The 23,779-nt window shown below is 40.4% G+C and overlaps 2 protein-coding genes across 3 annotated transcripts in view; one reads left to right on the top strand and one right to left on the bottom strand.

Annotated features, from left to right (window-relative positions):
* The window catches only part of sema3g (semaphorin 3G), a 37,219-nt gene extending 24,555 nt beyond the window's left edge, over positions 1–12,664 (top strand). The window contains exons 5-16 of the mRNA XM_085912478.1: positions 208–298; positions 2,100–2,216; positions 3,288–3,430; positions 4,938–5,052; positions 5,149–5,218; positions 5,314–5,458; positions 7,528–7,759; positions 7,847–7,938; positions 8,058–8,099; positions 8,237–8,462; positions 8,548–8,678; positions 9,717–12,664. Of these exons, the coding sequence (XP_085768604.1) occupies positions 208–298; positions 2,100–2,216; positions 3,288–3,430; positions 4,938–5,052; positions 5,149–5,218; positions 5,314–5,458; positions 7,528–7,759; positions 7,847–7,938; positions 8,058–8,099; positions 8,237–8,462; positions 8,548–8,678; positions 9,717–10,220 (1,908 nt within the window). The 3' untranslated portion in view covers positions 10,221–12,664. The remainder of the gene's footprint in view (positions 1–207; positions 299–2,099; positions 2,217–3,287; positions 3,431–4,937; positions 5,053–5,148; positions 5,219–5,313; positions 5,459–7,527; positions 7,760–7,846; positions 7,939–8,057; positions 8,100–8,236; positions 8,463–8,547; positions 8,679–9,716) is intronic.
* A 2,646-nt stretch (positions 12,665–15,310) lies between these two features.
* Positions 15,311–23,779, bottom strand: part of sema3b (sema domain, immunoglobulin domain (Ig), short basic domain, secreted, (semaphorin) 3B) — a 46,544-nt gene continuing 38,075 nt past the window's right edge. For both annotated transcript variants that reach the window (XM_085910130.1, XM_085910139.1), the window contains exons 5-18: positions 23,454–23,573; positions 22,729–22,822; positions 22,463–22,582; positions 22,228–22,370; positions 21,905–22,019; positions 20,459–20,528; positions 20,218–20,362; positions 18,984–19,203; positions 18,589–18,680; positions 18,461–18,502; positions 18,226–18,383; positions 18,077–18,132; positions 17,854–17,993; positions 15,311–17,378 (exon numbers count right to left, since the gene is read on the bottom strand). In XM_085910130.1, coding sequence (XP_085766256.1) covers positions 16,875–17,378; positions 17,854–17,993; positions 18,077–18,132; positions 18,226–18,383; positions 18,461–18,502; positions 18,589–18,680; positions 18,984–19,203; positions 20,218–20,362; positions 20,459–20,528; positions 21,905–22,019; positions 22,228–22,370; positions 22,463–22,582; positions 22,729–22,822; positions 23,454–23,573 — 2,019 coding nt within the window. In that variant the 3' untranslated portion in view covers positions 15,311–16,874. The remainder of the gene's footprint in view (positions 17,379–17,853; positions 17,994–18,076; positions 18,133–18,225; positions 18,384–18,460; positions 18,503–18,588; positions 18,681–18,983; positions 19,204–20,217; positions 20,363–20,458; positions 20,529–21,904; positions 22,020–22,227; positions 22,371–22,462; positions 22,583–22,728; positions 22,823–23,453; positions 23,574–23,779) is intronic.

The raw sequence follows: 23,779 nt of genomic DNA, 5'->3' as shown, positions 1-23,779 counted from the left end.
CATAAGAACACAAAGAAAGAGGAATATATTCTTCTCAAGAGATTAAGTTTGATCAACAGCTTTGTTTCCATTGACAGTAATAAACTGGCCATTGAGTTTTGCAAAATAAAACCTACTGTACACTATACATACGTGTAGTGGATGATATATCATGATATAAGGACCAATCAAAACTGACCAATTCAACTCTGTTTGTATCTCCCACAGCATGTCTTCACCATGGACCCAAAAAATGTGGAGAATGGACGAGGTAGGGTCCCACATGACCCCAGCCTTCCTTTTGCTAGCACGTTCAGTGGTACGTTCATGTTCTTTTTTACAAATGACCAATACAGGCAGACCATTGTATAGTACTGCTAGAAAGGCCATCAGTCCGTCACTGATGGACTCTCGTTTTGCTGACAAATGATGACTCACAGAAAACTTAGATAAACCGACAGATGCAGCTCTGACAGAAGGAGGTTTAGTCCATCACCAAAATTGTCGTTAACCGGGTCAGTACCGAACGACCTTCTCAGTTCGTCAGTGTTTTGCTGTTGACTGACGGAAACACGTGTTTGTTTGTTTGTTTGTTTGTTTGTTTGTTTGTTTGTTTGGGGGAGGAGGGGCTCTTTGTCGTCCTACAAAATAACACATTAAATAAAAGCATGATGGGAAAGCCTGCCCTGAGTGCTGTGGCTCTGTGGTGATCCTAAAGTTATCGTCAGTCTACTAAGTGGTATTATACAGGAAGTGGTGTGAATAGGTTTCTAAAATAGTAGCACCAGAAGGAAGTGCAGTGTTAGCATTGCAGTGTTAGCATTCTCATATTTGATGATGAATGAGTAAGAAAATCACCATTCATTTGTAAGAACCTTTGGAGAATGAGGTCCATTGTTATACAAAGATGTAGGTTTTTTTTTTTTTGTGCGAGTGGTGGAGGAAAGCTTACTCAGCACTTAAGTGCATTGGACATGCTCTTGCAGTCTGGGATCCTTTTACATTTGTGAATATAGTGAGTCTGTCTACTCTTTGCGCTGCATGTGGGCGAAGACAGGTAAACACATTTCCAGGTTGTCTGAGATTTATTCGGGCAATGTTGTATGCAGTTATATGCTTGATTATATACAATTGGATTCGTCTTTTTGGACCTATATTACTTGTAGTCGGGATTCTGCTTTGTAAATTAAGATCAGGTAGTGTATTTCTCTGGAGGGTAATCCCTCGTTGTTGTTTTTTTTTCCTCAACCCCAGTCAGATTCGCCAATCACTAGCCTTTGACCCAAATGTCTTTTAGAAATCCAAGCATCAACCTGTTGGCCTCTGGTGGGCCAACTTCCAATCCTTGGTAGTCTGTTTGCACTTAGCTGACAAATTCATAGTGTGCTTTGTTTTGATCTGAGCTATGCTAAGAACATGGTTCCAATTTTAAAATTTTGAAAATGATCTCTTTACAGTGCAAGAAAGGCCTTACACCTTTGCCTTTGTAAACATTCTCTAATCTTTTGAAATCAAATTTCAAAAACAAAGAAAAGCTCCTGACAAGATTGCATTTCCTGCGAATCTAAAGTTTTATGTCAGATTTGAAATATTGTAGGCTACCATTGTACCTTAAACATTGAAAGGTTTTCATTTAGGCCATTTTTCCTCTAAAGTTTTTGAATACATTTTTTTAAGGAAAGAATTTATAATTGACGGTAGAGCAAACTGAAGACGTTTCTAAGGCCATTTTGATTTCGCTTCTGGATTTTCATTTTCTGGTGATGTGATGACCCACAAACAGAGCTGTTTCTCACGCTGTGTTGCTAAACGCTTCCAATTCTCTGGACATGACTGCTTAGGATATTTTCTGTATTTTATTTCTTCTTTCCCCCAAGGGTTGTGTAAAGTGAGTCTGCCTCTAGGTCTCAGTAGAGGATGCACTCCAAAAAGTATGCTATAGGGCGGGCTTTGGAGTATCGGATCTGCTGAGTTTCCTTTTTCCTTCCATAGTTCTATGTCATAAGCCTGGAGCACAATGTTTAGTGTCACCAACAATTTCCTTATTGCAGTAGACTTCTTCCTCTCGACTGACTTTTTGCTTTGGTTTCACGTGCTCCCCTCCTTCCCCCTCTGTGTAGGTGGGGAGTTATTTACAGGACTGACAGCGGATTTCTTAGGAAGAGACTCTGTGATCTTCAGAAGTATGGGAGGTCGCTCCACCATGAGGACCGAGACTGACCATAAAATCCTTCATGGTAATGTTTTATCAGTCTGTCTTATTGCAGCAAGGCAAAACTCAGGCTTCCAACAAGACTTAAAAATGCATCATCTTGGGTGGCAAACCCGAGGCCCGGGGGGCAGATTTGGCCCTCCTGTTCATTTTAAGTGGGCCGCCAAGGGAAATCATGTCTGCCCACTTCATGATTCTAAAAAAAAAAAAATGCAATTTTTCTTTACCTTTGTTATCCTTGAAATGTTGCCAGCATTATTTCAATACTAATCAAAAGAACAGAAAAATAATTGAACATAAAACATTTTTTTTACTGGCTTCTGATTTCAAAACATTATTCATCAATTTAGTGTGATAATATGAGGGGGGGTTATATTATATATTTTCTTGTATTATTTGATATTATTATATGTATTATATATTATTATTGTATTATTTTATATTTGTATTATATTTATATTTTTTGGGGGGGGTTCACGCAAACACAGTCATATTGGCCATCCAAAGAAAACCTGAACTATATTGTGGCCTCTGACAAAAATGTGTGACATCCCTGACTATGGAATAAATGAATAAACATGTCCAATTACAATGAACGATCAGAATTTATAGCATTTGATAGACATTTTAGTTTAAATTTTGTTAAATTTCTCAGCTATACGGATTATGAATTATTAATGAAAAAATAGTTCTGTAGTTTGAGTATTCAACATACGAAAGAAGAATCCAAAACCCTGTAAGCCATCCACAAACACACAATAGGACAAAATATTACGATGAATACAGTACACACTATACAAATATTTGTTATTTCCTTCATTGTTAAATGCATATTTCATTTGTTGGTGGACAAATTTTGAAACTAAATTGGAGCAAGAAGAAATAAGTGGTTTTTACACCTCCTGTTGAAAAGCCGTAGAATCTAACCTCCTTTGTAAAGGCTAACAGGTTTTAGTACTTGTAATTTTAGTAGTCTTATTCATTTTCACAAATCTCAAAGAAACATAGTAGTGATGGTGCATCCCTAAAATGTACACCCCCACTTTCATGGCCTTCATTTTAATAACCATCTTCTTGTTTTTAACCTTTTCTAAAGACCCGAAGTTTGTGGCAGCGCACCTCATTCCAGACAATGACGACAGAGACGATGATAAAGTGTATTTCTTCTTCACCGAGAAGGCCACCGAAGCCGGAGACAGAGAGGAGGCCATTCACACACGTGTTGGACGAGTGTGTGCGGTAAGTACTTTGACTACAAAACGCACATGAACTGATGGTGGAGTGCTTCAGTTGCCCGAGCAGTTCTTTGACTGATTGACAAACAGTCCAAGGCAACAGCAGTATCGAAGATGTCATCATTTTGCACAGAATGAATACAATGAGAATACAAGGAGAAATTGATTTTGATTTATAGTCACTTTTATCACTTTGTATTTCTGTGTTATTCTGCCTTGTACAGAATTGACCTGATTTTTTATTTTTTTTAATGGGAATTTGTTTTTGTCGACTCTTTCCCACATACATTTTTCGAAATCAACCATCTGCCTTGTGGATTCAGGGTAAAGTAAAGAAGACCCGGTGGTCAGGTGTATGAAGCCTGATACATCGAGCCCTTAGGAACTAAACATCTGCAAAGGAAGTGATTTTTGAATTGTAAACTCCAAGCCAAGATCTCTTTTTTTTTTTTTTTTTTTCCTGGTCGATCCCTTATGGGCCTCAAATTTCAAATGTTAGCCAAAACCTCCCTTGTGATATATCGTGTAGTTTCACGCTCATGCAAGAGCACAGCCATAGAAACAGACACACAATGATCAAGAGAACTCTAGAGAGAACCCCAAACTCGCTTGTGAGCTTTTAGATGTTGACATTTCCCTAAAGGAATATAAAAACCTTTAAAATATTTACAACAAAATGAAGCCATTCTCCTTCCAAAGTACACACAGCTGTGACGTTTCACATCCACAATCTCAATACGCTCTGCGTGATCTTTTACATTCTTTCAGGCTACGTGCAGCGCACACAAATATATCGGTATGCAAACCAGAATAAATGAAAATATACTCACACAGTGACCGCAATACCTTGGAGACTGGGCAAGAAGAAAGACGTAACCCTTTGAGTGCATAGAAATGCTCTAAAAGATTTTAAATTGGTTTTAAAAGCATTTAAACTGGAGCATAGGAGCTCAATCCTGATGCACCGTGTCTGCTTTGAACGTCAAGTCTCAGAACCCTACTGAGTTTATATTTCATCAGCATTTATTTATTGAATTCAGAACGTAAGCCTTTCAGAGATTTGTAGACCAGTTATTCTTGGAGCCAGTGTAAAGCCTGGAGTAATATGATGTGATCTCATTGTTCTGGTGAGACCTACGTAAAGATGGCCCCTCCCTCATTCAATCTGACTGCCCCCCCCCCCCCCCCCCCCCATCTTTTCTTCACTGACGGTCTTCTGCTCCTTTGGCAGCCATTGCTTTTTGTGCCGATTTTGATCCAAGGAAATGACCATGTACCTGCAGAGTGGTGATGATCATCACATGCCTGCACATGTCTTGATATTAAACAAGTGGAAAACTCTAGCCCATCGTTGTAATAACAGTAATAACTTGCTGTCTGATCTTGACTAGTTGAGTCTTGTCAGGGTTCATGAAGTCTTTTCTTCCCCCTGTAAAATTGTTGGAGCTTCACAAAATCAATTGTGTTTTATCATTTCATATATTTTGTGTCTGTTTTCTTGTTCATGGCAGAATGATGTTGGAGGTCAAAGGGTGCTGGTGAATAAGTGGAGCACCTTTATCAAAGCCAGACTGGTTTGCTCTGTACCAGGACCTCATGGCATCGATACGCACTTCAACCAACTGGGTGGGACAAACTAAACCTAACAATTGACCGACCGACAAACTGAACGACTTAATTGAATCCATCCTTAACTTTGTACCTTTCTTTCAACTCAAACAGAGGATGTTTTCTTGCTAAGGACCAAGGATGAGAGGAACCCAGATATTTATGCAATCTTTAGCACTATCAGGTACATTTCGTTTCTTAAAACATTTCAAGTTTATGTTTTCGACGCTAAGTGTAAACATTTTTCTCTGACTCAGTTTCTCCGCCTCTCCTCGCCAGTAATGTATTCCAGGGTTTTGCTGTGTGCGTTTATCGCATGGCTGATATCAGAGAGGCCTTTAACGGACCATTTGCTCATAAAGAAGGTCCAGATTACCAATGGGGTCCCTACGAAGGCCGTGTCCCTTATCCCAGACCAGGCGTGGTAAGTAGCTCAAGTCACATTGTTTTGAATAAAAGTGATAACAAAACATGCCAAATTTGCTTCTTTCTCGATGATAGAATAATTGAAATGGCTCAGTTTTGTTTGACCCACTTGAGCACCTGCATGTCCCACTTTCACTAAAGAATGTAAATACAAGAAGCGATTAGCGTTGGAAGCCTGGATGTGTCATTAAGTATTGAATAATTGCTGCAATAATCATTTTCCTTCTGCAAATCTACTAGAAGTGGAACTCTCAACACATTTAGCAATTGACATGTTCCGTTTAGCTCTTGTGTAAGCATATCAGTTGTACATATGAGAGCCACTGTAGTGAAGTGAGAAGTGCTGATTGGGTGTCGGGTGGTTATACTACAGTGCAAATGAGGTGTAGAAATGTTTGGTATTGGTAAAGTCAACTTATATTGTTGCAGCTGTGATCACGTTGTACACCCCAGATGCTGTCAACCACATCATTGTAATTTCAACTCCAACACATAAACAGACCAACTCGTAATCACATGGCACATGTTCCACCTCGTTTGCCAAGTGAGTTGGAAGTGGTTCTACATTGAAGGACTATGAATTATAAGACACAGCTGCAGATACCCCAGTGGATTCACTTTTCAGATTAACAAAGTGTCAAAGGACCAAAGAGTTGAAGAGGGGAAACACAAAAATCCTGTGAAATCACACCAGAGCTGGATTTGACAATTTGGATTTTAGCCTGCGTTTAGAATCAAGCATAATACAGAAAGTCAGATTTTTCAGTGTTACAGTGGGGTTGCTTCTTTTGAATAAGAACGCATTTGTCAAACTAAAACTCACTTCACTTTTAGTGAGAGCATGATGGCTTCACAGCTACAAGGTCCTCCATTTGAATCCCCTCCCTTGTGTCCCACATTCCAAAAACATGCATGACTGCTTCACTGAAGATTCTCCACAGGTGTATGGCCCAATGTTTTTTGTCGATAGGTACCTGCTGATTCACCCCTCAGCCAAAATTTGCTGGGTCAGCTCACCAGTGACCCTTAACAAGTTAAGCAGTAGACAATTAGTCAATTAAAATGTAAGAAAACAAAGTAGAGTTACAAATCTTTATTATAAAGTTTAAAAAGAATCTACAAAATTCTAAACTATGAATGAGAAGTACATTCTTACATCAGTTAATTGGTACCATTTTCTGATCGAGGTAAATGAATGAAAATAAGATTAATATTTATTAAAAGTGCTCTAGAATTATTAGCCATGACAGAAAAAAAACTGTTCACTTTGACATAATTGGAGAATAATGAAGTATAACGCGAACCTTCTGTTGAATCAAAGTTGTCTGTGCACCACAGCGAGTTCACCGAAAGACGCTAATGCATCCAAGATAAACAGGTTAATCAAAGTTTTCTGGAATGAATACAAAACGGAATGTGGGCCGTCTGTTTTTCATTGCTGCTGGCTTTTGACGGCTGAATAAGGAGATATGATGGACATGCCACAGCCTCAAGCCGCAAAAAAAAAAAAAATCAAATGGAGGAGAAGAGCACGTTTTAGAGCTTTGCCAAGGAATAAGCCAGTGGAATGTCAGCAATGACGGCTGTTAAAAAAAGGCCCTTATTTTTTTGCTGACAAACTATTTTGTTTGCACACATGGAGACTTCATACAATCATTTATCCATTTATTTTCAATCCTGGGTCAAGACTACTAGCACTTATCGGTGCTGACTTATGGAAAAAGGAAGACTACTGTTGAACTTGGACTGGTCGCCAGTCAATCACAGGACATCAGGGCCAGACAAACGCTCACATTCATTGACAGTATTGACTAAAAAATGCTGTTACATCAGGCGAGTATTAAATTACATAGCAATTCCAACTGGTTTGTGTCTTCTATAAGATTTTGTAACCACACCCAATCTTTTGTGCCAGGCGTACACGGATGAGCGCCGTTGGCACGAAGGCATGGAAATACTTTTATCTAACAGAAAGAAATCTAAAACAGACCACCGACTCAAAATCAATAAACCACAAGTTTATTATTATTTGTTAGAGTCATTGTGCCTTTTCATGTGTTTGTTCAGTGTCCCAGTAAAATCACCAACCAGCCCGGCAGGGAGTTTGGCAGCACCAAAGACTTCCCCGACTATGTGCTCCAGTTTGCCCGCAGCCATCCGCTGATGTGGCGGCCGGTACAACCCGCCTTACGCCAACCTGTGCTCGCCAAGGCAAACGTTCCTTACAGGCTCAAACACATCGTGGTGGACCGTGTTGAGGCGGAGGACGGGCAGTATGACGTCATGTTCATCAGCACGGGTAAAAATTGTTTTTCAGCTGGCCAGAAATATTTGTTTTGACTGAATGAAGCCCAGAACTTAACTGATGTGTTTGTTTCTTTTTAAGACATCGGTACGGTGTTAAAGGTCATCGCCCTTCATGGAGGAAATAGTCTGGAAACAGAAGAGGTCACATTGGAGGAGCTTCAAGTTTTTAAAGTGCGTTTCATTTCAATTAGTCTTAGTGCTTATTGCTCCATAAAACCACATTGGTTCTTAATAAAATGCACTGTAAGCTTTACTTACCTCACGCTAAAGCATTCATGTCATCATTGCAGGTGCCAACTTCAATTACATCAATGGACATATCAGTCAAAAGAGTAAGTTCACATCTGCTTTTCATCACATCCTCTCTTAAATTTGAATTGATTTGGAAACCTCTCAGTATGGATTTCAGAACTAATCCTGCGATCAAATCATCCCCAACCTTGAAAACCTCCCTTTCTCTGCTCATCAGCAAGCGCTCTATGTGGGCTCCCCAGCCGGCGTGGCTCTGGTGAAGCTTCATCGCTGTGAGACGTACGGCAAGGCTTGTGCCGAGTGTTGCCTGGCCAGAGACCCTTACTGCGCCTGGGATGGCTCGTCCTGCGCTCGATACGTCCCCAACAGTAAACGCCGCTTCCGAAGGCAGGACATCAGACACGGAAACCCGGTGCTGCAGTGTTTGGACCAGAATTTCAGTGGTACGTGCCACCTCAACTATAAGTCACCACTAGACCAAGGCTCCTATATTTAACAACATTTGCAAATATTTATGCTTGGAATCAGAGGACCTAGAGGAGATGGAGGATCGGGTGGTGTACGGCGCTGAGAACAACAGCACTTTTCTGGAATGCGTTCCTCGCTCCCCTCAAGCTTCTGTCATCTGGCTGGTTCAGCGTGATGACCGCAAGGAAGAGGTGAGATGAATTTTACAGGGTGTTGTTTACCGCCTAGCCATCGGAAAACGTATGCGGTCCTCCATCATCCTTGCCATAAACCACAAACAATTGGCCATTTCCTGAATTGGCATTGTTTTAAATCTCTTTGAGGAAAGGATTTCTTCAGGCCTCCGAGGGAATAAATTGGCCCACTATTGCAAACTGAGGAAACAAGATGCTTATACACATCGTGTCAGGCTGCTTTGCCGGGGAGGTAAATGTCAGTCCTTCTAGTTAATCTCATATGATGGCAGGAAGGAAGAGGCCCAAGAGGAGTAGCAAAGATTTAGTGGGGGGGGGGGGCATGTAATTTCTGGCACGCGATTGCCCTTAAATCCGAGATGGGTGTGCAATGTCGCCACGTGCTTGACTCATTCAGCAGTGTTTTGACACATGAGTGAAAGAGAGCAATTATATTTAAAAGCACAATTCTCTTTTAATAAACAATGTCTTGCTTGAGACTATTGACCATATGCCATGAAGAGTTAAATTCACTGCAAAGGTGGTGGCACATGAGGCATTGCTTAGAACATGATCTGGTCACGCCCACAGTGATCATTCAAAGTGAGCGCCTCAGTCAACCGTATGAGGCATTAGCACCCCTCTCAGTTTCAAATAAACACTGGGCCGCTGACAAGGCTGCTGTATTTGTGTTGGCACTGTAGGACAAGTATTGAATACGAGCTTGAGATACATACAAGAGAGAACGATGAGTATGAAAGAATAGAACCACAAGAGTGAGATATGGAGGCTGGGAGAATAAAGAAATGGAATGTTAACAGATTTATTGGTAGATTCTCGTTTGGTCTGGCCTGCATTGAAATTTTATTGCTCATTTTACTCGCACCCTCTTTATCTGTTGCTTATCATTAGAAAAATGGCGCGTGATCGTATGTGAAGACCAGCCAATGATCGTCGAGAACAGGGCCTGAAAAGTTAATCAATGAGGTTACGGGAAACAAAACCCAAAAGAGTGTAAGAATACATCGCGACTGATGATCTCTCTGCCATACTCAGGTCAAGATGGACGATCGGGTCATGTCCACAGAGCAGGGCCTCCTCTTCCGTCGCCTCCTCAGCCAGGATGCGGGCATCTACATCTGCCGCTCCAGAGAGCATGGCTTCACCCAGACCCTCGCCCGACTCACCCTTGAAGTCCTCCAGGGCGACACCTTGGATGAGTTGATGGTACGGGACAACACTGGCCTCTCTGACCTACTCAAAGACAGATCGACCGGAGGCTACAAGAACTGGATGCCTTGTAGCTCGTACAACAGATTGAGTCCGATCGGCCAGTCGCGTATGTGGTTCAAGGATATCATGCAGACCATCGGCCCGTCCAACCTGCCCCACGTGGAGGAGTACTGCGAAAGGATGTGGTGTAACGAGAAGCTGAGGAGGAAGCACAAGAGCATGGTGGAGAAGTATCGGCAGGCCCAGGAGAGCGCCAGGAAGGCCCGCAGCAAGAGTTCTGGTGAGCGGAACCGGACGCCGCGGGATCTCAGTGCACGGCAGGAGTAATGGAGAACTAAAGGAGAAAATTGGAGACAGGGGGACCAGCTTAGTTGGAGCTCAGTTTGTAAGAAGGTAGATGGTAGAGTGGTAGATGCTTGTTCTGCTTATCACTCCCCAAATATAGATTGGACAAGTTGTCTGCAGGAAGGACCTGGCCTCAACCTAATGATGAGATGGAGACAATGTGACAATGTTTCAAATATACATATTTTGATGATGTCTGTAACAAAACTAAGGACTTCAAACTTAGATTGCATCAGAAGTTAATGACGGACAAAACCCTTTTTTACCAACTTGACCAACATTAGACCCATTTCAGCCCTTCACATCTTCACTTTGTAGTTCGAGTTGTGTTTAGGTTAACCCCCAAACACTGACATCATTAGCTCAGCTAGCTAAGATTGAAAGCTACACAGAAACGACATGTTGATGGTTCAACAGATTATGAGCACTTTGCTTTGTTTTCGCTGCTTAGCACTGAACTTGCCATTCAACGAGAGGCGCTAGAACTGGAAATCCTTCACTAATCCATTTACTAAAGCTGGAAGTAATTCACTTCATCAAGGAAAAAAATGTGGCCCGCTTGTTTGGTTCAGTATGGTACGCAAGGTGGGAGGAGTATGACATAAGATTAACACTTTGATGACAGGACAAGTATCCAAAACTAATCAAATGATAAATAATAGTCTACATTGTCTTGCTTTCCATTAGTTATTTTTAAATCCATGGATTAAACAAACCTTTGAAATGTCAATTGTGGAATGATCTTAATTGTTTTCAGTCAACATTAGAGATTGTCATAATAATTCCATTTTCTTGAAAACGTTTCCGGAATGTTGATGATTAACAGAAATATTTATATGTGTTGTTTCTCTCATGGACAAGTAGACATGACATCATCAGAAACGTCGAGTGCAGCGCCCCTCACATGCTTTCATTGCGATAGTTACAACTTACGTATGTGTCAATGTGTATATATGGAAAAATGCGCCAATCTGGAAGCCCTCTCATTTTATTGTATACCTAAAAGACTCCAAGTGGAAATGGCAAAATAATAATATAAGCATGATGTATTTGAAATTTCTGTCATTCATACAATTTTTCATTTTAAGGCGCATAATTTTTTTCACCAACATACAAGCGCACTAAAGCACGTTTGGCACGCGAATGTTTATTTTTCTTGTCTAGGGGATGTTGAGGCTCACTATTAGACTCCAATTAAGGTGTTTTCTCTGCAAATATTAGTCCGTTGGGGGGAAGGCTCCTTGAGAGGAGGATGGTGAAAGATAAAATGTGGTGTTATGAAACGAGCCTAACTGCAAAAAAATGTTTCACTTAAAAATGTGTCATAATTGTGTGGCAGTTGTTAAATTATATCCCCTGCACCTAAAGCAACAGCCCAACATTACTGATGGTCTTTCCCCCCCTCCTTTGAATACAGTCTTTAGCTAGTAGAGCTTTTGAAGTTAGTTATTTTTAAAAGAACAGAATAGTGTGTTTTTTTAACCCTAGCAACCTTTCAAAAATATCTATCTTCATCAATTGAAAAAAAAATGACTGTCTTTGAGAATGCATTTGCAGGCTAGTGCATTACAATGCAACAGGTGGTGCTGAAGGATAGTCAGGCCTTTTAGCCAATCAAAAGCCTGGAAAAGGTGCAGATGGTGAAGAGAGAAAATGTGCAATTAAGAGTGAGAACAATATTAACAAAACAAAGAATAAACAAAAACAAGCCTTTGTGGTCAAAATTCACTTTTCACAATTATTTGTGGTCATGTGGAAATTAATACAGTGTATATAATAGAATGCAACGACCACACATTTGCTGTCCCTAATTGTTTGGTGTTACAAGATAGAAGCATGCTCGAGCCGTCTGTGATTTGTGAACACATGCTTGAGAATTGATAAATGCATATTGTTGTAAGAACTGCTCGTGTGCATTTAGCCAGCACAGCATTTGTGTATGTTCAAAGAATTACTGTACTCTGTCAGATGTTGTGGTATTAGTGGGAAAAAAAGTTGAGATCATCTTTGATTTTGTTAAAATATTACACACAAATAAAACACACAATTTACTGTGTATTTAGCCCATTTTCTCTTAATGGCTGTTCAACGTGAGCATTATTTTGTTGAATCAAAAGCAAACAGTGATGATTTTATATGAGTGAATAAACTATAGTGAGCTTTTACTGTTTTGTATGTAAGTGCTATTTGAGGGATTACTTGCTTTTTAAGCATGTCATACTTATATGCTATTATGATTTTTCTGTTCAGTTATTAGGTGGGACTGGCTGAATAAACTTTATCTGAAAATTTGGGGCAAATGGAACTGTGTACCTCAGTAGCGTAATACACGCAAGCACATGTTTGTTAAATGTTCCAAAATTTTACCTTAAAAGCCACAATGTTGTTGGACACTGTTGAATGACAATAAAGATTTTAATTCTTAATACCTCCATAAAGAGATGCATTCATTGATACTGTGGATGGATAGATGGAATTAAAATTGAAAAACCCAAATTGCAGACATATTTCAATGTAGCACCGTACTTATTGTTTTTGCAACACTATTTGGACAGTAAAAATCAAACTTTTCACACCTTTATGGACTTTTCTTTGTGCACTGTGGCACTGAAATAATGCTGCAACCAAAAAATGCATTCGACTAGATTGTTCCCACCAAGCAGAAAGCAGAAAATCTTCGAAAATGTCTTGATAAGATGAAGAGTTAAGATACAGGGACAACTTGGGGCTTTTGTCCAACTCCTGACTGATTAATGATATGATTAAGCGCTACTTCCCAAGGCTGTTCTCTTAACAGTGAATTACTACAAACTGGACTGAACCGTTTCTATAGATATCTTCAGATAAGACTTTCCTGACTGGACTGCCCATGTAAGGCTGGGTTCCTCTGTTCTATGGTTTCAATCGCTACAAACTCAAGACTGTGGGAGGAAATCAATTAAGCAGTGCAGCGTTTTATGTTTGACTGTCTAAGATTCAGGAATGCCAAGCCAACCCTCAGGGAGCAAGTCACAGATTTACAGGCTCCACATTGACTAATGATGATTAATCTACCAATGGGGGAAAGCTGAGCAAAGGGGAGAGAGAGACGCTTAAGAGACATTTGACTTCATTGGAAGGCGCCTATTTATCAGGGACTATTTTTCTTGAGGTCAAACGGATCAGTTTCGCTAAAGTCTTGTCAATGATCTGGGATCAAGCTATATCTGTAAAATAGTCTTGATGAAATAAAATATGCAGTATCATAACAGGGGAGCACATTTCTAAAATCATATTTTAACTCACACTTCCCAGCCATCCATTTTGATCCACATCAGGCCACCAAAGCAAACACCCTATTGATTTGGCCATGACTAGAAATTATTTCCAGGATGATAATTCAATTTGGAGTCAAAGGGTCATTGTGTGATTGTACAGGGCTATTTGCAGGAGGCCCAGACCTCCAGAGTCCTGGAGCACTCCTCTCACCTTTATCGCTCGTGTCCAGTGTCCATCACTGGTTTCAAGGCTGGCACCGAGCACCTTGTGGTCACAACTATGATTAACAACAAGTTAGCTTAATGGTCATGGAAGTGTTAAAAGCTAGTAACAAAAAAGAAATGTTGACACAAATCTTGAATCAGTACAAATGATAGAAAAGAGTGAAAGTGGAACAATAGATTGCTTCAAGGAAAATAATAAATATGAGACAGAAATCTCATGGGAAAGAAAGCAAAGTAGATTTGATTTGTGTTCAGTTCCTCTCATCTGAAAGGAAACAGTTCCTTGCGTGTCACAGCTTTTATGGCATCTCAGCTGTACTTGTTGACATCCATTCCAGTCGCAATACAACATTTTATTTATTAGACAAACCAGACATAAAACTCTAACAAATACAAGCACTTCCCCAAGCAGATGTTGTCTTCAGCATATTGTTTTTATAAGGTGTTGTTTACTGCAGCATGAGAAGAACAAATGTTTCTGAACCATTGGTGGGGGTTGAATTTCTAACCTTAATTTTTAACCCAACATCAAAACCTGAAGCCTAGTTATAGATCTTGTGTTGAAACCCCAATCACTAGTTTGAAATTGTACTTTGAAAACCTAACCATAGTTTAAACCTCGACTTTGAAACCCTAACCCTAATTTGAAACCCCAACTCCATGTTTCAAACCCTAACCCCTAGTTTCAAACCCTACTTTGGAGCCCTAACCCAAGTTTGAACCCTAACCTTAGTTTAGAACTCTAACCAGAGTTTGAAATACTAACTTAAATGTCTAACCCTAAATTTAATGTTTGTTTTTAAATATTAACCTTACTTTGAAAACTTACAGCAAACCTCTAAGCCTTGTTTGAAATCCCAGTTTGAAACCCTAACTTGAGTTTGAAACCCTAGTTTAAAACCCTAACCCCTAGTTTCAAACCCTACTTTTGAACCCTAACCCTTATTTGAAATTATAGAGAAAAAACATAACCATAGTATAGAACCCTAACCAGAGTTTGAAATAATAGTTAAATTGTAAATTTAGACCCTGCTCTTAAAACTAGGGTTATAGTTTCAAACTAGGGTTAGGGCTTCAAACAAGGATTTTTGAAACTCTAAAAAATTACGACTACTACTACTACTACTTTTACTATTAATACTACTACTACTACTACTACTACTACTACTACTACTTCTACTACTACTACTACTACTACTAATAATAATAATAATAATAATAATAATAATAATAATAATAATAATAATAATAATAGTAATAATAATAATAATAATATGAAGAAGAATAAGTAGAAGAATATAACCCATATTCCATAACTCTTAGTGACAATAACTCTTTTATTAATTAAAAGAAAATGTTCGTGTTATTTGAGTTTTAGGTGTGTGAAAATACTGGAGGGCTCCTGATCCAGCACACGACGGCCACTAGAGAGCAGTGTGGGACAACATATAGTAGACAGTTCTCTCGCGCCTCGGTTATGCTACGTCAATGTCGCAGTTGCAAAGGTCGAGGACCTCCGAGGTTGGGAGATGCCAAAGTATGATACACTGAGTTCAAATATGATTTGCAACTTTTTTTAATTAATCACAATCAACATATGCAACAACATTTGAAAAAACAGAGGCCACAAAGTACCGCTTAGAATAAAAATAAAAAATAAAATTATAGTCACACTCATAAATATAATAATAATAACGTTAATGTATATAATGTACTATCACCCACAACCATGAGTTGTCATCTTGGGAGTCATATTTCATTTGAGAATAATTAAAACAAAATTTAAGATCAAATTAAAGTGAGGTTCCTGATGTTGTCACTAAGGTCATACACTATTTTGACAAAACATATTGAGACACACCACTAATTCCTTGTGAATATTAATGCTAATTATTCCCATTTTGGAAAATTGTATGATTCCGTCTTAATGGAAGACTGTCATGCATGGACCCGTTTGGTGTGGAGGAGCAACCTCATCTTTGTCCGGGATCCGATATCAGTGACTTTGGACTTTATCAACAGAGGAGTGGGAGTTGTAATTTCTACAAAAAAAGAAAAAAAAACCTCCACATTTTCTTAATTTTCACCTTTGACATGTAACAACCACGTGTACCTTTGCCCAGGTAGCATACGCTTAATGAGGAGTAGAAGGGCCACATCAAAAAGGGCAAATCCTAATGGAGTAACGTCATGAGTAAACTACAAATATGGTGGACATATAGCAGCAATATGATGACGTGGGGGAGGCTCTCCGAGTAAGACGCAAAGTCGCACATGGGGCTGGACCAGATAATCAAACCAAGTAGTACCTCTCAAATAAGAGGCAGACTTACCAGTTTTATTCACCCTAGTGTGGCCCTTATACTCCTCATAGATTCACTCTTTTAGAAGTAAAATAAACAACAAATTTGGACATTGTTCAAAAGCCAGTGATTTTCCCGTTCGTTTCACACTCTGTCGTGGTTTCACATCATTACCAACTGGACACATGTGACAGTTGTTTTTCATTTTGTGCCAGTGTGTCCCCTGCTACTACGCTTCCCCCAATCTAATAATGTCAATATGCAGTGTGACAAAACAAAAGGAAAAGCTGAAAGAGTTTCGTGAGACCATCACATGAAGTAGTCCATCTTTCCGCATGCACTTGTGTGTTTCCAGTTGTAGAAGTATATTCCAGTTGTGTCTCCCAATCTACACCTCTTGTCATGTCTTTAGGGGCGAAGAAAGATGTGCGTTCATCCCGAAGGCTTCCGGGATCCTTGAGTGGCACAGAGTTCACTAATAGATTCTAATGACATGTAGTTTGTCTCGAGGTCATAGACCAACAATGTGGCCCGCTGTCCGTCATAGTAAAAGTACTGAGAAACGAGTGTACATTGATTTATACAGTAGCTATCAAATGGTTGTGGTTTACACTCAACTACAATAATGGCACATTGTCATGTCATCGTGCAGGATGAATGAACACATGCAAGGAACTCCACAGATAAATATACACGATGAAGGAGGCGCAGTGTGTGTGTGCGTGCTGTGTGTGTTTGTGTGCTCATTCATGTGTATGTGTGTGTCTGCATGTGTAAACTCCTCCAAAAGCTGTCTCAGTCCCTTTCTCAACTTCTACTTGAATCAGTTCTTCCAAGCCCACTTGTTGGTGTTACTCCCCCGCGCTCCGTGGAGCCCGAGGGATCTGCTTTCCATCGTGGGTTCGGCGGTTCCTCCCCTTCCTCAACTCCTGGAGATGCTTCCACTTCTTATTAGCGGGCCGGACGGACGGGCCAGGTGGTATGGAGTCCCTCCCTGAACCGGGAACCTTTTTCTCCATTATGGCACCGGCGGGATTCCGGCGGGCCCAAACCTGCTCGCAAATCTGGTCCACTGTGCTCAGGTTTGGATGGTCCACCAGCTGCATAAAGTCCCGATACCAAAGCTTCGGGTTGGCCACTAGGGGCCCTCCCCCGCTGCGAGGCTCCGCTCTGGAAGGGGCCTCGGAGGGCAGGTTAGACGAAGAGGACTGGATGACATCTAAAGTGATGCCCAAGAGGGTTTGGGTGAAGCCGTGTTCCATGGCGTGACACTGGTAAACACCCATGTCCCTCCTCAGGACACGACGAATAAGGAGGCCTCTCTCTGTCTGCAAGATACGATCATCTAGACGCACCTAGAAATGGGATGAGGGACAAAGTCAAATCGGTCTCGTGAATTCATTCATTCATTCACTATTTCTTGCACATGTCAAAAGACTTGATCTGAATCTTCAACCTTTTTGAGACTTCTACCTGGAAGTGGCTTGTTACTTTTTGTCAGATTGGATATAATGTGTTGTTGTTTTTTCCTCTTTTGAGCAAGTCCAGCAAAGGCCCAACTGTTTGATGTGTTTAAAAAAAAATAATAAAATAACCCCGAGCGATTATCCTGTATTTCATGGCGTGTTTGTAATCATAATTGTTCACCTGTTCAATGTTGTGACCGGATAATATTACAAGCTGAAATACCTTCTTCTATTTCACTATCTTGTACTAGGAAGATGTGGAACTCATTCGAAATAACAATTAAAAGCACACAAAAAAATGGAGTCAACAGTCAGAGGTTTCTCACCATCTGTATGTTGACTCAATCAAATTTGACATTCTTACCTCTTCTCGTGGCTTGTCTCGTTGTCTCTGAAAAGTCCAGGTGACTCGGGCCTGAAGAGATTTGGGGATGCATTCCAAGAAGGTGCTGCTTCCTTCGACTCCGTATAGTTTCTTCTCGGCGATGTGGTGATGATGGTGATCTGCGGCGAAAGGGAAAAGACAAAACACTACTTGATTACCTGTGATGGAGATTGCATTCTTCTGATCAAGTTAGGTTTGTTACCTCCTGAGCAAAGAGTGTTAGGATCACCATTCCTCACATCCTGGCGCCGGAATCGCCTGTGAAAGAAAATCACTTCATTTAATAAATACAAATATTCAAAATACACATGTGTCATTTCTGCATATTGTTTTGACTTATTAGAAAAGGACCTTTTAGTGTTGGGAAGGTAGCGGGTGCAGGATGTCCCATCCCAGGCGCAGTAAGGGTCACGGGCCAGGCAGCACTCGGCACAGGCTTTCCCGTACACGCTGCAACGATGGAGGGGCACCTGGGCGATGCCCGTGTTGGAGCCCACGTACAGTTGTTGCTGCCGTGACGGAACACAGAGACGCCTTAGAAACAACGCGAGTTTGAGGGGTTCTTGTTCAACACCACTGGACTTACCCGTTTGGAGGAGATCTGCATGTTGATGATAGACGATGCATCCTGAGGAGAAGAGCAAAGTGGAATTACTTACAAAATATTAACGAGAGGACAGTTTATATGGGATTGATTATTTTTTTCCTCCTTACTTTGAATACTTCCAGCTCTTCCAACAGAAGTTCTTCCATGTTTTTCCAACTTTCCTTGGGCACGTTGATGACTTTGAGAACTGTTCCTTTGTCTAAACAATAAAACATGAAACAACAAATTTAGTTACCCTGCAACTCAGATGTTTGCAGATTTACACAGTTTTCCACTATATGATCCAATGACAATTTTTTTTACCCAAATTGTGAATCCAGATTTACTTATCTATTGCTGATAAACATATTTTGATGAAGTAAACAAAGAACCTTTCTACAATCAAATTGTTACTTTTTTTAAAATTATTTCTGATCGCCGATCCTAAGATTGACTCAAGCATGAAAGTATGAATTTAGTGTTGTTCAGGTGTGAGGTTGAAGTGTGAGCGAAATCATTTCACCTGTGCCGATAAACATGACGTCATACTGTCCATCTGCAGCGTTGACTCGATCCACAGTGATCTGTGTGAAGCTGTAGTCCACATTGGTTCTGACGAAAACCGGCCGTCTGGTCATGGGGTACACCGGGTTGTACATCAGAGGGTGGTGACGGGCAAACTGAATCACGTCGTCTGGGAAACCCTTGGTGGACTCAAAACTGCCAAAAGTCTTGCTGGGACACTATTGGAATTTATTGAAGAAAAAAAGGAGTGGGGGGTTAATCATATGAGATTAGACTATAAGGCATTCATTATTGTATGTTTCATAAAAAAGGAGAGATAAGGAGAGAGAGAGAAAGAGAAAAAAGCAAACCAGTCGTGCTACAATGTTCTCCAAAGCAGGAAATTTGCTGACTCATCATCATCATCATCCATTCTGCCATGTCAATTTCATTTAGAAAGAACAGCAATATGGAGAAAATGCTGGAGGCATGAAATGGGCTTTCGATAGTTTGCTCCATCTATCCATCTGACCGTCCCTCCCTCCCTCCCTCCCTCCCTCCCTCCATCCATTCGTCCATCCATGCATTTCTTCCTTATTCTGTTCAGGGTTACGACTGTATATGTGAGCTGGAGCCTATCCCACTTGGTGCAAAAGGCACACAAAGCCTGGTCACTCGTCGATGTTAGGACACATTCAGAGACAGAAGGCCATTCACTCTCACATTCACACAATCTCGGAGTGGGAAACATAATGAACCGCACTGCTTGCACCAAAGTCAGGCAACACATTGTACTATCAGTGACTCCAATTGCAAACTATAAATACTTGATTGTATAACATAATGTATTGCTTATAAAAGGAGAGGTTTGCACTGTAAGTCAAAAGCAATTATATTTTGGAGACTATTCAATGGAGATTGCTCAAGTGTGGGAAAAAGCTGAGAGGCTGCAGAAAAAATCCTGCTGACACTGCAGGCCTAACAACACAAAAGCAATGTAACCACTGTGGAATTCAATCAAGTAGTCTAAATGCTGCAAAGTGTTTGGATTAACATCTCTCATTCAGGGCCTTGCTTATTGGCTTGGGGAAATATCCAACTTCTTTTCTCTTCATTGGTCCAAACATAATGATTTATGACTTAAGTTGCTTATTGAAAAAGTCACAAGGACTTAGCAAAGGTCATTTGCAGATACTGATCAGGTTCCAAAGAAGAAGAACAAGTATGTTGCAGTGAGTGATCTTTTGACATACCATTCCTGGGCGGGGGTAAGGCACTTTTCCCTGGAAGGGGACCCATTGGTAGTTGGGCCCCTCTTTGTGAGCAAACGGCCCCAGGAAGGCCCTCCGGATATCATTCATGGAGTAAAGACACACAGCTGAGCCTTTAAATACACTGCTGCTGGGGGACAGGAAGAGGTGGTTAGATGCATCACACACACACACACATGCACATACACACACGTGCAAATAACATCCATCACTGGAGTCTGACCTGGAAGTGGAGAAGACTGTGTAGACCAGAGGATTCTTTCTGTCCCTGGTTTGCAGCAGGAACACATCGCCTGAGGATGGACATACGCTTATTCAAAGGTGCTTCCGAGGGGTCAAGGGTTAAGAGAAAGATACACGCCCTGTGGCTGTGTCTACCTAACTTCCATAGATATTTGAGTAAGATCTCTGCCCCAAGACATCCATCCATCTATCTATCTATCCATCTATCCATATCAAATCCATATGGTCTGAAAGTGTTTTGCGCCACCTGGCACACCTGTCTAGCTGGAGGTGAACAACATGACGGTAACCCCAGTGACATCAGATATCGTTTCAAAGCAATATTGACCAACAGTCTTTAGGGCATCAGGTGCTGAAAGAAAATGCTAACAAGCCACCTGCATTTCCTAAAATATAAAAAATAAAAGAATAATCATCCCATTTAGAATTCTTCCATGGTCTTAAAATTGTCCGAACAGTAAAATAGTCATTTCAGGTGAAGAAAAGATCTGGCTTAAGGCGGTGCAGAAAGCTTTCAAGTTCCTTCTCCTTTCATGGCAATGAAAGAAAACAAAGAAGCACCAAGAAAGATTATATTTGAACCCAAAAATATTCCTGGAGAGATAAATCTGCTACTGATAATGATCAAGTCCAATAGAGAGTTTGGATGAGGGATGAAAAGTGCTGTGATTTCTACACTGACTTTTACGCTCTTCAAGAATTACAATGAAAATAACATTCACCGTTGAGAAAAAAAATAATTTGTTTTTTTGGGGTGTTTTTTCTGCAATGGTTTGGCATGCATTCTTGCTTGTGAATGTGTAAATGGTGTGCAAATGGAGATTAGCAGGAAAATGGTTCAATTTGAATAAAATGCCATACTCCATTTTTCATCCACATCAAAATTCCCCGTGTCTAAAATCCCACACTTGTTTGTTGGACTTGAGTTCTTCTCCAAGAAAATCAACTTAACATGCTTTGCTTTGTGTACCGTGGCACCAAAAGCTTTCACAAAGATCTTCCCACTTAGATGGAAACAGAATTGTCCAGATGAGAAATTATGCTACAGGGCAAACTAAGTCCATTAAGTAATTGGCTGTATTATACAATATGTACAGCAACATGGTCGTCGGAAAACCTCACAAGCTGACTTCTAGAGAGAAGTGTCCCACAGTTTGTATACGAGCTTAAAACAGAGCACACTTTTTCACATAACCTGAAAACACTGGTTGGAAGGGATGCCAACATCTGGGGGGCAACTATTAGTTAAATGAAGTCTTGTGTCTAAATATCCTCTGGCTCCCAATCTGAGCACAAAAGCCCAATACTGTTTTTTTTTTGCTTGTTTGTTACCAAGACAAATCTGCAGCTGTCTTTGTACCCACTGTATCTCGTAGAGCGCCTAAGGTTTACAAGCTTACGTGCAAATTGTTTGAGTCACACTCACGGAGTTCGTCAAAATAAGTATCGCTGCCGTCGGCTCCTGGTACCGAGCAGATCAGGCGGGTTTTCAGGAACGTCGTCCATTTATTCACCAAGCTTCTCTGACCGCCCATGTCATTCTGTTTCAATGAAAACGCATTCAAAAGTCAGATACTGAGGAACATATCTCCAAAAACTCATGACATGATGAAAGAATAATTTTGCTCTTTTTCAAATAAAGTAAACTCTCAAGTCAAATGTCCCGAATGGTACTTCATTTTTATTCATTTATGGATCTTTTGAGACAATTGCATTGGACCGTGTCTTGAACACGGAACAATATATTACCCTGCAGAGTTGTCCAATGCGGGAGTAAGTAGACTTCCCCAATCCTTGGGCCTCCACCGCCGTCTCCCGGAAGAAGAAAAACACTTTGTCATCATCAGGATTTTCACTTTCCGGGACCCAAAAGGAGCCGACAAATTTGGGCTCTGGTAAACAAGAAATGAGGAACGAGGAAATGTCAGACAAGGTTTATTAATGTTTTGCGCGCAAAGGGGTCAAGCCCAGAGTGTAAACACACCATTGAGCCAACGTGAGTCATGCTGCTCCGTGCGGATGGAGGGACGTTTCCCCAGACTTCGAAAGATGGTGAAATCCCGCCCCATTAAATCCGTAGCCACACCTGCATACAGCTCATCACCTTGGAAACACAATGGAAATTTCTTTGTAACAACAAATTGCTAATATGACCTTTTAGAGACCTCGTGTGTTTTTAGATGCATCATATTAAAGACACTGAAAAAAATCCAACAAAATTCAATATAAAGTGAAAAATGTCACCGTTACCAATGAGCACAGAAGCAGCATTATGCCGAGGATCAAACGGACTCTTCCCTTTGCCATCTTCCATGTTGGAAGGGTTGATCTTGAAGACATGGTCCTGGCAGGGAGAAAAGGAAACGGACTTGAACATTTAAAGGTCTATTCAAAATAATGAAAGAAAGAAAATACATTGCACTTTTTTTTCTACAATATGTGAATGTAGGTCATGAATAGCGTATATATATATTATAGTATTTATTGTTGCAATTTATTCTTTTGTATGTACAAAGATAATGTTTCAATTTCTGTTTTATGAAGATTATTTTCTTCTTCTGTTCTACTCCACGGTTCATGATCTGCATATGAGCCTTATCTTCCTGTCAAAAAGAAAAAAAATGTCTGAAGCATTGATATTAACTCGTGCTGTTTTTTGAAGTAGGTTTTTTTTTTTTATTCAGCACTGCCTCATCTGCCTCATAGTCAGGAGATTGACCTCAAAAATCTTTATTATAATGCGTGAGTGGAGTTTGCAAGTTCTCCCGCATAGATTTTCCGTATATGCTCCTCCTTATATATATATATATATATATATATATATATATATATATATATATATATATATATATATATATATATATATATATATATAAAAATGCTTCTAGAGAAGTTGATTAGCAACCAGACCCTGGCTTTTGGCTGAAGTCAGCTCAGCTATTTGTCTCAATGAGCAGATGTTTGAATGTATTCACCTCCATACGGTGGCCCACCTCCACAAAGGCACAAGTGGGATGGAAGGCTCCGGTTCCACAGGCGTACAGGTGGGTGCGGTTATAGTGGTGGACGATCTTCACATAGTTCACGCAGTCAGACTGAAAGATAGACACAGATAAAAATATCATGGGCGTGACACGTGATATTTACTTGCTCATTGTTTTCAATGGGTGTTTTTATGTGCGTATGTAGTTTTTCTTCTTCCCCCAGCTAATGGCGTCTGCACACATTTGGGCATCAGGCTTAGCTTACAGTGGATGTCAAAAACTCGATTGAGAAAGATTGATTGGAGTTTTTTAACCCT

Source organism: Syngnathus leptorhynchus, chromosome 1, assembly GCF_054491065.1.
Source record: "Syngnathus leptorhynchus isolate UIUO chromosome 1, UIUO_Slep, whole genome shotgun sequence".
Lineage (NCBI taxonomy): Eukaryota > Metazoa > Chordata > Actinopteri > Syngnathiformes > Syngnathidae > Syngnathus > Syngnathus leptorhynchus.
The sequence above is the reverse complement of the archived record's forward strand: the minus strand, read 5'-3'. Positions and strand labels throughout refer to the sequence as shown.